Consider the following 15,909-nt stretch of genomic DNA (forward strand, 5'->3'; position numbering starts at 1 on the left):
TTGACAACAAACATTCAATCTTAATATAGTTTGACTTCTGGATTATTTCATATCTAGAACATATTCAAATAGACCTTAGTGTTCCAATAACCTCTCGGGACCTTTATATCAATATAACATTGATTTGAATGCATTGTAGATCTCTTTTAAAATAAGTGATCATCTGGTTATTACTGAAGTATGGAAGATTAATATTATGTTTAAAGCTTTGTGATTTGTTTTTGTTGTGTTTGCTAGCCCATGAAATCAAGCAGGAAGCTTGTATAGCGTGCCTTGTCTTTGATTTTGGATTCTAGAGGAGACGGCCTCAATTAGAGCATAACATCTGAAATATGTTGTCAGAATTAATAAATGCAATTAGGTCTTATTGTTCAGTGAAGTGCATAAATTACAATGTGTGGGAAAACTCTGAAAGTGAAGTATAATCTTAAGACATATTGTGGACTTCAAAAGAAGGTTATATATAACCTATATAACATATAATAATATATGTATGTACGTATGTATGTATGTGTGTATATATTATCAGGAGCATAAACACATTCAGAAGGCCAGGTATTTATCTGTGATAAGCAAGACTGTGACATACATTTCACATTTCCCCTCAGGAGAGTTCAAACCGTTTATAACATTTGACAACTACAGTATTTAGCCAGAAACAATGTATGATATAGGTCCTGATAGTGTGGTAATAAATAACAAAGTTATTATTAGGATTACACTACTATTCAAAAGTTTGGGGTCAGTAAGATTGATTGATTGATTGATTGATTGATTGATTGATTTTTAATAAAAAGGATTAGCAAGGATGCAATAAAATTGATCAAAGTGACAGTAAAGACATTTAAAATGTCACAAAAGATTTGTATTTAAAATATATATTATACGTTTGAACTTTCTATTCATCCAAAAAAAAAATATCATCATGTATCATGGTTTGCACAAAAATATTAAGCGGCATAACTGTTTTCAACTGATAAATTAAAAAGAGTTTCTTGAGCGACAAATCAACTCTACAACTGTCTCAGGAAAGAAAAGGCAAACACAGTAACTATGCCAACACCGAAAGTGAGAAAATTGCCAATCGTGTCAATTCACACTCCATTTTCTCTAAATCTGAGTTTAGTTGAACTAAACCTGTCTGTCACAGGACAGATTATAGTCTAGCAGACACAATTTCAGTCAACTCAATTTTGACAAAATGAATAGAGCTAGTTATTGCGTTGTACTTTTGCATGACTTTATAGTTGTCTATATATATTAAGCTGTGGTATGAAAAATTATTGTAATATTGAGAGAAAAAAAGTCACGCTTCACTTTTATCAGCAGCATTCTCAGAAGTGAGAACTCCAACACCACAGCATGTGTCTCTAATGAAATTCCTGTAATACCAGATAAAAGTGTCACTGCTTTGTTTTGTTTTGTCATGTTTGTGACTCCGGCTGGGGTGAGAAAATGCCAAGGAGGAGTCAGATGATATGCTCATAAGTCATGACTCTGTGCAGTAAATCTGGTGCAGGTGTGGCTTATTGATCTCCCAAGAGAAATATAGTCCCTCCATTCTGTTTCTCGTCTGCTGATATACAGCCACACTGACATTGTAAATGAGTCTCAGGGCTGTCCATGGAGGTTTGGACAAAGGGCACCATTTGAGGCTACCTGGTGAAAGAAAGAAGAGTTATCAAAATATGCTGAAATTCCTTTATCCCTGAGCAGCCTTTACTACACATTGTTGGTCATACACATTAGCAGAGAAAAGGAAAGAAAGAGGGGAAGAGAAAGGAAAAATAAAGGAAGGAAGAACGAATGTTACATATGAAGCAGCTGCAGAAGGAGATCAGTGTAAACAGCCCAAGATGATACACAGAGAAGCAATGATGTGATTTTTTTTCCCTTCAACACAGAGTAAACAGAGTAGATTGGGGAGAACTTAGGCGAAGGTGTGTGGGTGGATGAATCCAGTGAGTCCAATAAAGAAACACATCGACTGGCGTTTCTCCAGGGGAGCTCCTATATCTCTGTGTAACTGAGGGGAATATTACACATGCCTCCTGTGTACACCACTGCTCCTTATGTGTGAAATTACAATATCATTGTGACACATTATACTTATGTGTTTGTTTTATCTTTTATCTGGGTAAAATTGGCATTATGCATGTGTTGAAATGTAGGAAAAGCATGTAAATATTTTAATTGTATATACTGAACTTACTAAAAAAAATTAGCATGTAAAGATGGGTTGGGCTAATAATTACATCTTTATTTGAACTGCAGCATGGAGTGGTGCTTAAAGCACTTTCAGTTTTATCTGAAACAGATTAATCTGGTTTTATTACCTTGGTTGTGTCATGTATCATGGCAGTTTGGAAACAAAATGTCCAGTTAGTGGTACCATAAAGATAACGCTCAAAGGCATTTGAACATAACCACCAACTTTAAACCCTACCCAAAACCTAAAAGATAGCATAGTCAAAAAGCAAAGTGAAATAATAACACTTTTGTTGAAGCAACCATGCCATTCTACAAGAGCTTCTCCACATCGCAAGTGCAATGTTGTACCAAGTGAGCTACCAAGCAAGTTTACTACTGTACATCAGAAAAGCCATAGGTACATATGGAGCCAGAGTGATGTGATGCAAATATCAAAGTGTATTATTTTATGAATCATGCACTGTGGTAAAAGTGGTTTGAGATCACGACATGGTATTACAAGGCACTGTGCGAAAATAAATCCTTATTAATTGAGAATCTGCCCCATAATTATAATTTTCGTGACAAGGTATAAAGGTTGTTGGAGTTTACTGTAACTATAGTGTTCATTTTAGACAGAAACTGCAGTGAATTGTATGTACATTTTTTGTAGTTTTGATTTTGCATAAATGTAGGCAGAGGCATATTTTTCCAATACGTGTATATGACAGATTAATTTTCACCAAAATACAGTACAGTTTGATCACATGTGTCAGGATTATGGACCTGTTTTTGTTGTGTTTTTGCTCCCCATGTGTTCTGTGACTCAGTTTCTCCCTCATGTTAATTGTTTATTTGATTCCAGGAGTCTCCCGTTAGTTCCCTCGTTATCCTGTCTTTTAAAAGCCCTAGTCCATTCAGTTGGTGTTTTGTCGGTTCTTGAACGTCATTCCTTGTGCTCTATGTTTCCCTGTGGATATTAAAGACTCTCGTTTTTGTGAAATCCTCGTCTCCTCATTCCTGGATCCCTTGCTTCCTTGAATCGTGACAGCATGTATGGCTTTTGACATCATTGATGAAAAAATGGCTAGTGTTTTCCCTATCTTTGTAAAAACTGATCAGTTTATTTTGCTCTCATGCACAATATATAGTTACTTGTGTTTATTTGCATTAAGCATTCTTTTTTCCCCTGCTGTATGCACCTCTATCAGAACAGACATGAAACCCATTTTTGGGTTACAATCCTACAAAAACATCAAACGATGCATTACTCTATTATGCAAAATAGCTATGTAATTGTCTTGCTTGTTAGCTGAACAAAAAAAAAATCATAGGCAGCAGAGAATTTCTGTTCCACCCGAGGCATCGCTCTATAACCGTAATCGTTCAATCCCCCCACATTACCATAGTAATCTGAAGAGGGGATGAAGATGCAGGCCGAAAAAGGTCTTGCCCACGATCTCGACACCTCGGTGTGGAGATCGGGGAAGAATGGCAGGCTCCGTTTTGGAGGTGATCGCTTCGCTCGCAGAAAGCGAGCTCTGAAACATTTTCTTCCGGACCTGAGAGATCACCATGTGTTGGTGCACACCGACAACACAGCGGTGGTCTCTTATATCAACCACCAAGGAGGTCTGCGTTCACGCCCCCTGTACAGGCTGGTGCACCATATCCTTCTGTGGGCCCAAGGGAAGTTCCGCTCGCTGAGGGCGGTTTATATTCCAGGGCACCTCAATATGAGAGCAGACATCCTGTCGAGACAGCAGCTGAGGTCCCGGGGAATGGATGCTTCACCCAGAGGTGGTGAAGCAGATCTGGAGAGTGTTTGGCCAGGCTCAGGTGGACCTCTTTGCGACTCAAGAAACAGCGCAATGTCCCCTCTGGTACTCTCTGACTCATCCAGCTCCAATGGGGCCGAGGCTTCGTCTGTACGCCTTTGCCCAGATTGCTCTGCTCCCGGGAGTTCTGGTGAGAGTGCGCAGGGACGAGGTCAGTCTACTACTGGTGGCGCAGTTCTGGCTGGGCCGAGCTTGGTTCTCGGACCTGATTTCTTTCCTCGACGGCTCCCCATGGGAGATTCCTGTCAGGAGGGATCTCCTCTCACAGGCAGGGGGCACCGCCCAGAGCTATGGAAGTTGTGGGTGTGGCCCCTGAGGGGGCACAGCTCATAGCTTCCGGTCTCTCAACCGAGGTTGTTGAGACCATCCTCCAATCCAGAGCTCCCTCAACGAGGAAACTGTACACCTTGAAGTGGAAACTTTTCACTTCATGGTGCGGAGACCGCCAGCTCAACCCAGTCAACTGCCCGAATGGTACAGTTCTGGAGTTCCTGCTGGCCCGACTCTCCACAGGGTTGACCCACTCCACCTTGAAGGTTTATGTGGCGGCTATATCGGCCTACCACGCCTCTCTTGGTGGACAGTCAGTGGACAGACACCCCCTGGTTACACGTTTCCTCTGCGGTACACTGAGGCTAAGGCCCCCAGTATGGTCTCGTATTCCTCCTTGGGACCTGGCTGTGGTGCTCGAAGCTCTCTGTAGGCCTCCCTTCGAGCCTATTGAGGAGATTTCTCATCGCCATCTCACTCTGAAGGTCACCCTCCTTCTGGCGATATCTTCTCTCAAGAGAGTTGGGGATCTTCAGGCCCTCTCAATGGCCCCTACTCACTTGAACTTTGCACCCGGCATGGCCAAAGCCTTTCTATACCCTAGAACAGGGTATGTTCCGAAGGTCCCCTCCTCGGCACCACGGCCAGTCGTACTGCAGGCCTTCTGTCCTCCTCCCTTTCGAGAGCCTAACCAGCAAAAGCATAACTGCATGTGTCCAGTACGAGCACTGGACGCATACGTCCACAGAGCTGCCATGTGGAGAAGGATGGACCAATTGCTAGTATGCTACGGTCCCCAGTCGGTGGATTGTGGATGCCATTAACATTGCCTACAACTCCTCTCATTTCCCCTCGCCGATGGGAGTCAGAGCTCATTCGACTCGAAGTGTGGCGGCCTCCAAGGCCTTTCTCGCAGGTGTCCCAATACAGGACATCTTCAAATCTGCAGGATGATCTACGCCCCTGACCTTTGTAAGATTTTATGGCCTTGACATGCGGGCCACTCCAGGATCTTCCGTCCTCTCGCCCTAGATGTGCTCCACAGGGATACACACTGGGCAGGGTCTTGGAAGCCTGGTGGCATGGGTATCTCGTTCCCCTGGTGTTTTCGGACACAGCTCGAGTTCCTGAAAAGGAACGCCTCAGGTTACGTATGTAACCCTGGTTCCTCGAGGGAATGAGATGCTGCGTCTCGAGGCCATACTTCCGGCATCCCTGCCAGCGCTTGCTTCATTCCTAGAAGCTGACGCCGGTTTCACTGCACGTGCTTTTATACCAGCTGGTCATTACGTCACCCCATCCGTGACGTCTCGCCCATCCATTGGATAGATTCCACACGATATTCAGAGCCACTCACTGATGCTCAAGGCGGCAACACAATGCATTAAGAGCTGGGGTGTAAACTTGTTGAATTGGATGATCAGGGCAAATTGTACTTATTCTGTCTTCTGGGAAACATTTAAGTATGTATGTATCTTCTTAACTGCAGTACCAAATGAAAAAAAAAAAAAAAAAAAAAGATCTTTAAACAATATAAGAAAAATTTACACATCATCATCCTGTTCAAAAGTTTACACTCTCTGGCTCTTAATGCATTGTGTAGCCTTGAGCATCAGTAAATATTTCCACCTTTTGTAATAGCTGTGTAGGACCAACGAGGGACTCATGAACAACTATCAAAAAATATAAAAACAGTCGTGGATCATCCAGGAAATGACACACAGTATTAAGATTCAAGGGTATGTAAACTTTTGAACGGGTCATTTTTATAAATCCAGTTATTATTTTGTCTTGTGGAGAATATATAAATATCTGTAAATACCAATATATAAATATCTATTATGTGAAATGACTTATTCAGGACAGTACTAAATAATAATTAAAAAAAAATGCACTTTTCATGATCCTTATCCTGCAAGGGGTATGTAAACATATGAACACAACTGTATATACTAGGATATAACTTTTTTGTTACTTTTTTAAACTTTTTTTTTTTTTTAAAGATTTACAGGGCATCACTTGCCACTATATGCTTGAAGAATGAAGACATAATAGAAAATTCCAGTTTCCAGTAGCTCCACAGTAAGCAGGAAAACCACATGGATTCCAGTTGTCTATGTTTTTTGGCTTGTTTAAATGGGGGATAATATAACATGTCTGTTGGGGACACAAACTAGAACAACATTTTTCATTCAACGGTTCAGTGTATGACAGCCAGCAAACTAATATAAATGCATCACAGGACCAGAAGTCAGCAAAATCAAACAAATATAACTTTCAAGCACAGTTAAAATTGAAAGTGCGGATTCCTCTTAATTTAGGCCAAGTGCTTCACAAACCTTCCACAGGGTTCTTTGGCTTGATGCATCAGAGGAACAGATGGAGAACACAGCACAGTGGCAGAGCGCAGTTATTATGGTCTTGCACATTTATGGAAAAAAAAAAAACCCTCACTGCAACATAATGGAGTCTTTGCCGGATCCGCTTTCCCAAGCCTGTGGAAACACTGATGCAAATGTATATTTTAAAGATCATGATTCGCAGAGAGTTTTGAGCTTTCCCCCTTTGAAGCAGGAGCTCAGGGGCTTTTGGGAGGGTATTGCACTGCTGTGTCCCACTGCTGTTCAGGAAGACAAAAGTAATATTCTCTGGTGAATTAATGCAGTGTCTCTAATTCTGTCTTCCCTGCCTCTCCTCTCTTAGTGCCGTGGGGTTTGAAAGAGCGAATAGAGTAATGAACATGGAAAAAGAGCAACTGCCAAAATTCAAAAACAGGCAGCTGAAGGATGGATGGAAGGCAAGAGAAAAAACATTGAAAAGACTATTCAAAACCCCTACTTCTAGAAAAGGACTCAAAGGATTAAAACAAATCTCTCAAGTAATGCTTAAGAGGGTTCTGTAATGCATTCAACTGTATATTAAATGGACAACAATAAGCACTCCACAGGAGTAAGGTGGTATATACATTAAATATAAAATAGCAGTCATAAGGGTATTGCACGTTATTTTTAAAATATTTGACAGCATGCTGTATAGGCAATAGACTGAAGAATCCAGCAATGTGCTATTATTTATATAGTAGAACCACAGGAAGTGTTGCTTTAAAGGAATATTCCATGCTTGATACATGTAAAGCTGCAACAACATTTCTGTATTTATTTATTAGTAAAATTGAATCTAGTTAAAAATTATTTACTTAGTAAAAAACAAGGTGAAGCATGCAATGTAAATATATGGATAGCCAGTTTTTGACAGTTTATAATAAAAAAACAAACAAAAACAATTCTGTGAAAAGGATCGTTAAAATACATGTTAAATTAGAAACTATATAAATTGCATAAACTCTTAACATTTGATAGTACTTTTAGGGGTTTAGAAGTTAGAGTGGCATGGCAATAAATAAGTAAAATGTATATAATTTTACCTAAATTTTGTTTGTTTGTTTTTTACCTATTTTATATCTTGTTTCTATGCTATTGAAACACTATTTTAACTTTTACAGGTATTACAGAGTATTTTAGTGTGAATGTTTTTTTTTTTGTTTTTGTTTTTCAAAGCGGGACAAGTGGAAATTAATGTTCATGGCAATCAACTTGATGCCACAAGTGCTGTTGATGAGTTTAACTTGTACTGAACCTTGAATATTGATTGAAGTATTTTGTCAGGAGAGACACCTTTTTTAAGCGATATGAATCCTGATAGATAAATAGTACACCTTGCTGCAACTCAATAATTCATATTCCCGCATTCTTGCATGACCATATGGCACTGATTATTCTGTTTTGTACATGGCTACAGCACAGCACTATGAATGCATCCAGCATTAACATGTCTTTTTCCGATACAACCTGAAAATAGAGGTGTCCCTGAAGGTATGAGCTATTATTCTTCACATATGTTACATACAGGAAGAGCAATAGGCCTCTAAAGTACTCCTTGGAGGATTAGGAAAGGGTTTAGCAGTTTTTGGATGTGTTTTTGTAACCAGCTGTGTCCGATGTGATGTGTATGGAGATGCTCCACTTTATTGTGTGTAATTAATTAAATGTCAAATCAAATCACCAGGGACTGGCAGTTAAATGTGCAGGCCATGTCGGATAAGTATTCACACCAAACTTCATCCACAACTGAACCAGCCAACATAAAGATTTCACTCATTTTAGATTAATGAGGGGTATAATGTGGTGTGTTAAATTGACAGTTCTGGTTTGCTTTAAATTGTTTTATATTTTAATGTGGGATTAAAGTACTCCACAGTCTGTCAATGACTCAAGTATTCAAAGAGATACTGCACAAATTTGCATGTCCATTAAATTAATAGAATTACTAAGTGCAATAAGTACGTATCCCTTAAAATAGAGATTACTACTAGAATAGCATAAGGATTTGTAGGGGAGACTGAAGTGCATTGTAACACCATAATCTTTTCTTTTTCTCTGTTGGTTGAGTGGACAGGAGGATTGTAACACTTTCCAGTGTACTAAGATTGCACAAAATGGGACTTTGTAGTCTTTATGAGAGTGACTAACACACACACATGGTTACAGTCATACTGGTTTGGGATGCCATGAGGCTGAGCAAATGATGACCCTTGATTTTTATTTTATTTATTTTTTTATTTTTTTAATTATTAAAGCCATTGTTACTTTGTTCCATGAACTGGACAAATACATAATTCTTGTTCTGCTTTAATGTTTTGAGATGTTAGCCTCCATTTGTATTTCCAATATGTTCTGGTTTAAGACATTTATTATTTGTTTACCCGTTAAACTTTGAAATTAAATGGGTTTGGGTTGTAGTAGTGATGAGGGTTACCATAAAACCATTACATGAATGCATACAATTAAAATGTTTCAACTGTTGCAACACAGCTCACCCAGGTAGTGAAGGAGGGTTGTAACACAGGTAGGCTACTCGTTGTACCTTATTTTAATTTGTAGCATAATTTGTAAATATGGGAAGATCACATCAAAGTTTTTGATAAATAGCGCACGTTAACAACAAATTGTTACAGCCATCCCCGGTCTCCCCTACAGGGCCATCCCACTATCTCACCTACAGAGAGCGAGAGAGGAGATAGTGTGATAAATCTGTGATCGGAAGGGAGGTCAGAACAGTTAAGGCGCTGTACCTGTTCTACATCAGAGCGAAAAGCGCATCTTTCCCGGGGAGAAGTGAAATACACTGACAGTGTCCCACCCATTTGGATTTTGCCGTTCGTTCTGTGTATTGGAGGCTTCAGGGCTGCTGGGGAGGAGCGAGGCTCGTCTTTATCAGTAAGACAGCGCCGCTGCTCGAGCGCTACACTGACCGTCTGCCGCGCGCAATCGCCGTTTGATCGGGACCCGCGCGGAGTCTCTCCGTTATCTCGCCGCGCGCCACTGCAGCAGAAGGGCAAGAGGAACTCCTGAGAGGATCACTTATTTAATCTCCGCTGACCCTTCCTGGGAGAAAAAAACATCCAAAAATAAAAAAAAAAAACACGGACTTAACTGACACCTGTCCTGGGAGATACTTAGTCGAAGACCTTTGCGTGTACCTCAGAAGTTTTAACCGTCTGTACCGTTGAACGTTTGTAACCTTGGAACTCGTAACTGCTGTTCGGTGAGGATGGGACCGTTGCTTGTCTCCATCGCCCTCTGCGTGCACCTCGCTGTCCCGCATCTCGTCAAAGGTGAGTGGCAGAGCGCAGAATCTCTGTTTTTGTGAATGATGCTGTTTAACTTTCAATTCCAGAAGAACAGGGAGACAAAATAAGAAGTGTTATAATTCAGCACGTCATGGAATGACCTTAAAGGCTCGTTTACAACAACATTTTTGTTGTGCGTCTCAACGTGTCCTGGAATTAACCTCAGAACGCGCGATTAGTTGGCAGCAACTATATTTGAACACCAGTCAGTTGCGAATATTTGAAATGCCATTCATTATAGCTCATGCTGTTTTTATTGGTCAAGTGAAGGTAGTAAGGGAGACATTATTTACACGCTATCGCACTGACAGGCTGCTACGGCTTTCCTGAACATACTCCCACGGTTTTTACATATGGCAAGCTGTAGTAACATTTAAACCGTAAAATCTAACAAGCATCTGTTTTATTATACTATTGTTTAACTTCTAGTAATCCGGCAGTGACTAGTAGACATCTTTTCATGTTTACCAACTATTCCTTAAATGCTAGTACTTATAGCCTGTCAATAGTGGCTAAATTATACATACTAGCCATTGTGTATAATTATACATACTAAATTATACTATACATACTAGCCATTATGTATAACATAAATGCCTATTTATTAGTTTACATTTTAGTACTTAATTTATTCAGTCAGTTAATCAATCAATCAATCAATCTACTTTATTTACAGAGCACAAATAAATGCATCAATAGTTGCCCAAAGTGCTTATTCATTTTCTGCAAGTCATTATCCAAATAGTTATTTGTGTCTGTTCCAGCTTTGTTTTTTGTATATTAATGAGATTTTAGTATGGAAGTACTTGCATGTTTGCATGTTAGGCTACTAATCATAACACTTTCATTGTACAGAAATAGAGCAAAGAACATTTACATTATCAAAGAACATTTTCACTGACAGTCTAGAGTTCAAGCACTCTCAAAAAACTCTCATTAAAATCACTGAAGCTGTTTACACTGTGAAATTAATATCTTACTTACGGATTCATACACACATATGTGCACTTTATTGTTTCTGACGAGAGAATTCGCCAGAAAGAGGTATTCAGTCAGCGAGTGAGTAAAGAAAACACCGGCATTTTAGCGATGACTCATCTGAACGCCTCTGATTGGCCATTGCATTCATAAGCTCAACAGCATCGTGTGTGATTTGTTATAATGTGCAGTACTGTAAAACACCTCTGTCTCTGGCTCAGCCAGGTCTGGTTCTACATAGTAATGTAGTGCTAAGCACCCTCACAACGAAATCAAAAGCACCCTCAGATAAAGCTGTAATAATGGAATTTTATTGCAGATTTGGCAAAGTATCCAGCGCGTGGTTTGCGCTCTGGAGATCGGTTTCTATTTCAACATGTTTTGAACATTACAGCAAATCAGAGGCGTTTAAGATAGAATCCTCTTACCACTTACATTGTCAGAGTTTCTTGTTCAGGTGTTATGTTCCATACGAATAATCTCTTTAAGTGTAGACACGATTTAAATAAGAGATTCACTGTGCAGAACTTCATTAATTATAAGGTAAGTTTGTGTGATCGCGATGAACTAAAATGAATGACAGCCTTTTAGTGATTAGAAAGGGAGCCTATATATGTGTGTGTGACCCGTGCTGGCAAATGAGTCGGTAATGAGCAATTTTTCAAAAATGATTTATTTTTATTTTCCCATTCTCCATTAAAATACCTTCAAAATGATATATGATTTGTTGGAATCGGACGAAAAATGACTGAGCAAATGATGAATGTCGAAGGCGATTGAGTCAGCATTAGTTGATTCTGAGAAATATCAAGTTTTTTATATTAAGTTTTCTGAAGATTCCAAAGCAAAATGACCAAACAACGTTGCATATTTTCCTCCTGTTCTTTTCTTTAAAATAATTACTTTATTATTATTAATATAGCTATTTTTTATTTTATCGTTGTTATTAAAAACAAGAACAAAAATGCAAATAAACAGTAGTTTAATCAAGGGCAACGAGTGATTCCGTCTTTTCTTTGAATGTTTGATTAACATTGAGACAGATCTATATTAAGACCTAATGCACGGATCCGATATAATGTTACACAGCAGACTTTCCCCCAACCATTAACTAAACGTTCATGTAAGACAACATTATGTTGGTGTGAATCTTGCCAAGCCATATTTCGCAATAGCATACTTTATAGGGAGATCGCGAGCTCTCGGAGAGGCGCATCTTATGCACATGCTTTGCGAATATCAGCGGTGCGATCCTTTTGTTTTCATCAGCATGGGTTTAAAAATCACATTTCACTGGTTTGGACTCATGTCATGGAGAATTCGATATAAATATTCACAAAGCTGGAATGCTGTGCTTTGCAACAATAGACCTACTCGTGATGAAAAGCAGCAGCACAGAAGTCATCCAGAAGTGAGCAGAGAAAAAGGTACTCTCAGAAAACGTACAAATAAAGTTCATTTTAGATGTTTAATTACTATCTGGAGCATTGGGATCGCTAGAAGAGGGTTTAATTAACTAAATTTTGTGAAAACCTCAAAACTGACATTTTTCACTTTTTTTTTTTTTACTGTAGCTCAAAATTAGACCGTCCGCAAACCCATATATATATATATCCCATATATATAGATTGTATTAAACATAGAAAATATTAATTGGCTATTTTTTGTCTTTTGGAAGCTGCATTCAAAATCCACTTGGCTCAAAAATCTGAGGGGGCACGTGCCCCCTCACTTTTAATGGGCATGACCCCTCTGTACATAACTGTATGTAAAACTGAAATAGGCTATATGCTAGTCACTGTAATACAGTAAGTATTATTATCTAAAGAACAGCTACTTCTAAAAACAAACAAAAAAAGGATACTTGTCAATAATGGATTGCTTAAAAGTAGGGATACACCCATATGAAATTTTACAATCGATACCGATAGCTGATTACTGATAGTTTTTTAAAACTATTTCTTGCAGATAAATGACACAGGGAACCCTCTCATTTGGTACATTAGAGGTTAAAATGAACAACAACACTATTATATTAAATTATATTTATTTTAACATATAAAAAATACACAAAAACATTTGTATACAACTCAATTGCACATAAGGCCTTCATGTTAGATTTATTCAGACATACATATATAATTATAAAAGTTTATATCAAATTTATAAATCAAGATTAAATTAGGATTATATGGGACATTATATATTCTGGTAAATTGTACTATATCTTTCAACATACCTCCATTCATGTTTATTTCATGCTATAGCTTGTATTAAAGTGGAAAAAACTCATGCTCCGTGCTGCTGCTTGAACTGAAGTTACTATAGTGATCTGTCACGCTACATTTAAGAGTATCAAAATGGTATTTGTTGTTTGAATTGTGTGTTAAAATGTTCAGGATTTGAAACTGAGACTTTATTTCTTATCAGAAATAACAAAGCTCATGGCCCATTGTGATAATTGGATTAGAGGTGTGTTACAAATAAAGGTTTTTTTTTTTTTTTTTTAATGGGAAAACCTCAGACCTAGCAACCCTGGCTTGAACTACGGGTGGTTCACTGGGTCAAATATAAACCACGTTAAAAGTGCTGCGTTAATGTGTTATTATTGCTTCAACCTGAACAACCCTAAATTCAACACAAGGAACATTTTCTTCATGCAAGTTGCTGTCTGATACACTTTTCTGCCACCTTTTAATTGACGGAAAATATCAGCTGTTTTTAAACAATTTATGCCTTAAAACTAACTAGTATGCTTTTTTAAAATTTTATTAGCACAGTTTTTTATTACTTTTAAGTAGGGATACGCCGATATATTGGCCAATAATCGGTATTGGCTGATGAAAGCAATTATCTACACTTTCAGCCATCAGCCAATACAGATTATTGGCCAATATATCGGTGTATCCCTACTTAAAAGTAATAAAAAACTGTGCTAATAAAATTTTAAAAAAGCATACTAGTTAGTTTTAAGGCGTAGATGTTAAAATAGCTTGCCACACTACATCAGTATTTTGAGAACTAGGAGGAGATTGATCAGTTGTCATGCTGGATGGACTTGGGATCCATTTACCGTAGCTCAGTGGATGTTTCTCCCCATTCTTATCGATCTCCAATCACTGCCAATGTTTTCTTCCATAGTAGACATGCGAGTGATGCACATCCATTTGGATTCAAATGCACTCACTGTGAGAGTGGACAGGTTTCCTGTCTGATTCTTTTCATAGGGAGATTTACATCAACTGGATTTTTATCTTCAACATTGTTCACAGAGCAGCCAGAAGTGCTGCATAACATCAAAGCTAATGTTCAGTGTTGTCATGGCCCATGGCAAATGTCAAAAATGTTGTTTTGACGTAAAATTTGGCTTAGGTACTTTGACATGTGTTTAACTTAATTGGCACACTATTTTTAGATTCTTCAGAGGTGATTTTGAACATTCAGATTAACATTCTTCTGACTCTTATGCAGTAAAAACACCAGTCGTCTCATGTATTTGGCATAAATGTAGAAATGTAGTGCATTCTATGGGAAGACTGACCCAAAGGAAAATCTTATTGCTCACAGGTTGCTCTTTCATATATTTCTCAGATAGTTTGAAGAGTTTGATGAGAAATTAATATGAGTTCATATCAAAACTCTGACTTTGATTGCAGACTTTTGTTTCTTGGCAAATCTGAGCACAGTTTGAGATTTTTCTAAAACCCTACAGGAGACACATTTGAGATTACTGGGGTTGTTTCCTTCTTGAGAAAAACCTGAGAAGCAAAATTCTTGAATTTGCTCTCTATTTAATCTCATTGCAGTCTAGAAGAAACAGTTATGTGTGTTTTCTGCTCCCCGAGGGGATGAACCTGTTTTCTGAAAGTGTCTGCTTGAGGCTGCAAGAGCACTGAAGTATATAGCCATGGTGGAGCATCATATAAGTGTTCATCAAAGGCAGATGTTATCGCTTTCTAAGTATGGATGCCGCTCAGAAGAATGAAGCGTAGACGCATCAGTCCAAATTTTCTTCAGCTGACAGTTATGTTCCTGAATATGAGAGCAAGCCAAAATAATATGATGAAATAATATATGAAAACAGTTCGTATGCTTGTACCCTTGTTTGTAGCTTCCCAGGCTTCTCAGCTTCTCAGGTCTGTGATTTTAAGTGTGCTTCCATTCTAGCTGTGCTAGGAGCTATAATTGTAACTGAGCATGGCCTCAGAGCCTCCTGGTGTCAACTGTGCTTCTGCAGCTTGGAGCTGCAGCCTCCTCCTTGAATAATGGATTTTTAGCTACAATACCTCAGGGTGCACTTGTTCCTTGGCTTAGTGAGGGAGTGGAATCATCAGTGGCAGTTCTTCTATTAATCACAGCACATTCAGACGTCACACATTCGACATGCTTCAAGGTGTGATTTGGTGGCATGCCTCACTTTCAGTCACATTTCCTTTGTTTCTTACACAGCAGTTAAGAACTTAATAGAGTTTGTTTACTTTCTATTAGAGTTAAAGGTAACTAACGTATGGCAAAGTAAAGGGATAGTCCACTCAGGAAATTCAAATTTTGTCATCATTTACTTACCTACATGTCATTCCAAACCTGTAAGACGTTCTACTGTGGAACTCAAAAGAAGATATTTTGAAGAACATTAAAAAAATATGCAAACATGTTTGAAATGACATGAGTAAATGAGACATAATTTTCATTTTTTAAATTTTATTATTTTTATTTTTTTGTTATTATTATTTTGGGTGGACTTACCCTTTAAATTAGTGTTTTTTATGTTAAAATATCACAGTTTAATGTAGGTTAACATCCAGTGGTGGAACATTTGCGGTCCAGCCTTTATGGAAACGTATAATTTGTGGTCTAACATTTATGGAAGAGTATGAAATGTCTTGCAGTATATCATATTTCTCCCATTGTCTGCAAGACTGTGTGGGAGATTTCAGAGGCTGC

The 15,909-nt window shown here is 38.4% G+C and overlaps 1 protein-coding gene across 4 annotated transcripts in view; it reads left to right on the forward strand.

The window, feature by feature from the left end:
• Positions 1 to 9,363: 9,363 nt before the first annotated feature.
• Positions 9,364 to 15,909, forward strand: part of edil3a (EGF-like repeats and discoidin I-like domains 3a) — a 206,495-nt gene continuing 199,949 nt past the window's right edge. For 2 of the 4 annotated variants that reach the window (XM_058776705.1, XM_058776706.1), the window contains exon 1: positions 9,366 to 9,972. In XM_058776705.1, the coding sequence (XP_058632688.1) occupies positions 9,909 to 9,972 (64 nt within the window). In that variant the 5' untranslated portion in view covers positions 9,366 to 9,908. Of the gene's footprint in view, positions 9,973 to 15,909 lie in introns of all 4 variants that reach the window. The other 2 variants (XM_058776707.1, XM_058776704.1) reach the window with 2 other exon arrangements.

This window comes from Onychostoma macrolepis, chromosome 05, assembly GCF_012432095.1.
Source record: "Onychostoma macrolepis isolate SWU-2019 chromosome 05, ASM1243209v1, whole genome shotgun sequence".
Taxonomy (NCBI): Eukaryota; Metazoa; Chordata; class Actinopteri; order Cypriniformes; family Cyprinidae; genus Onychostoma; species Onychostoma macrolepis.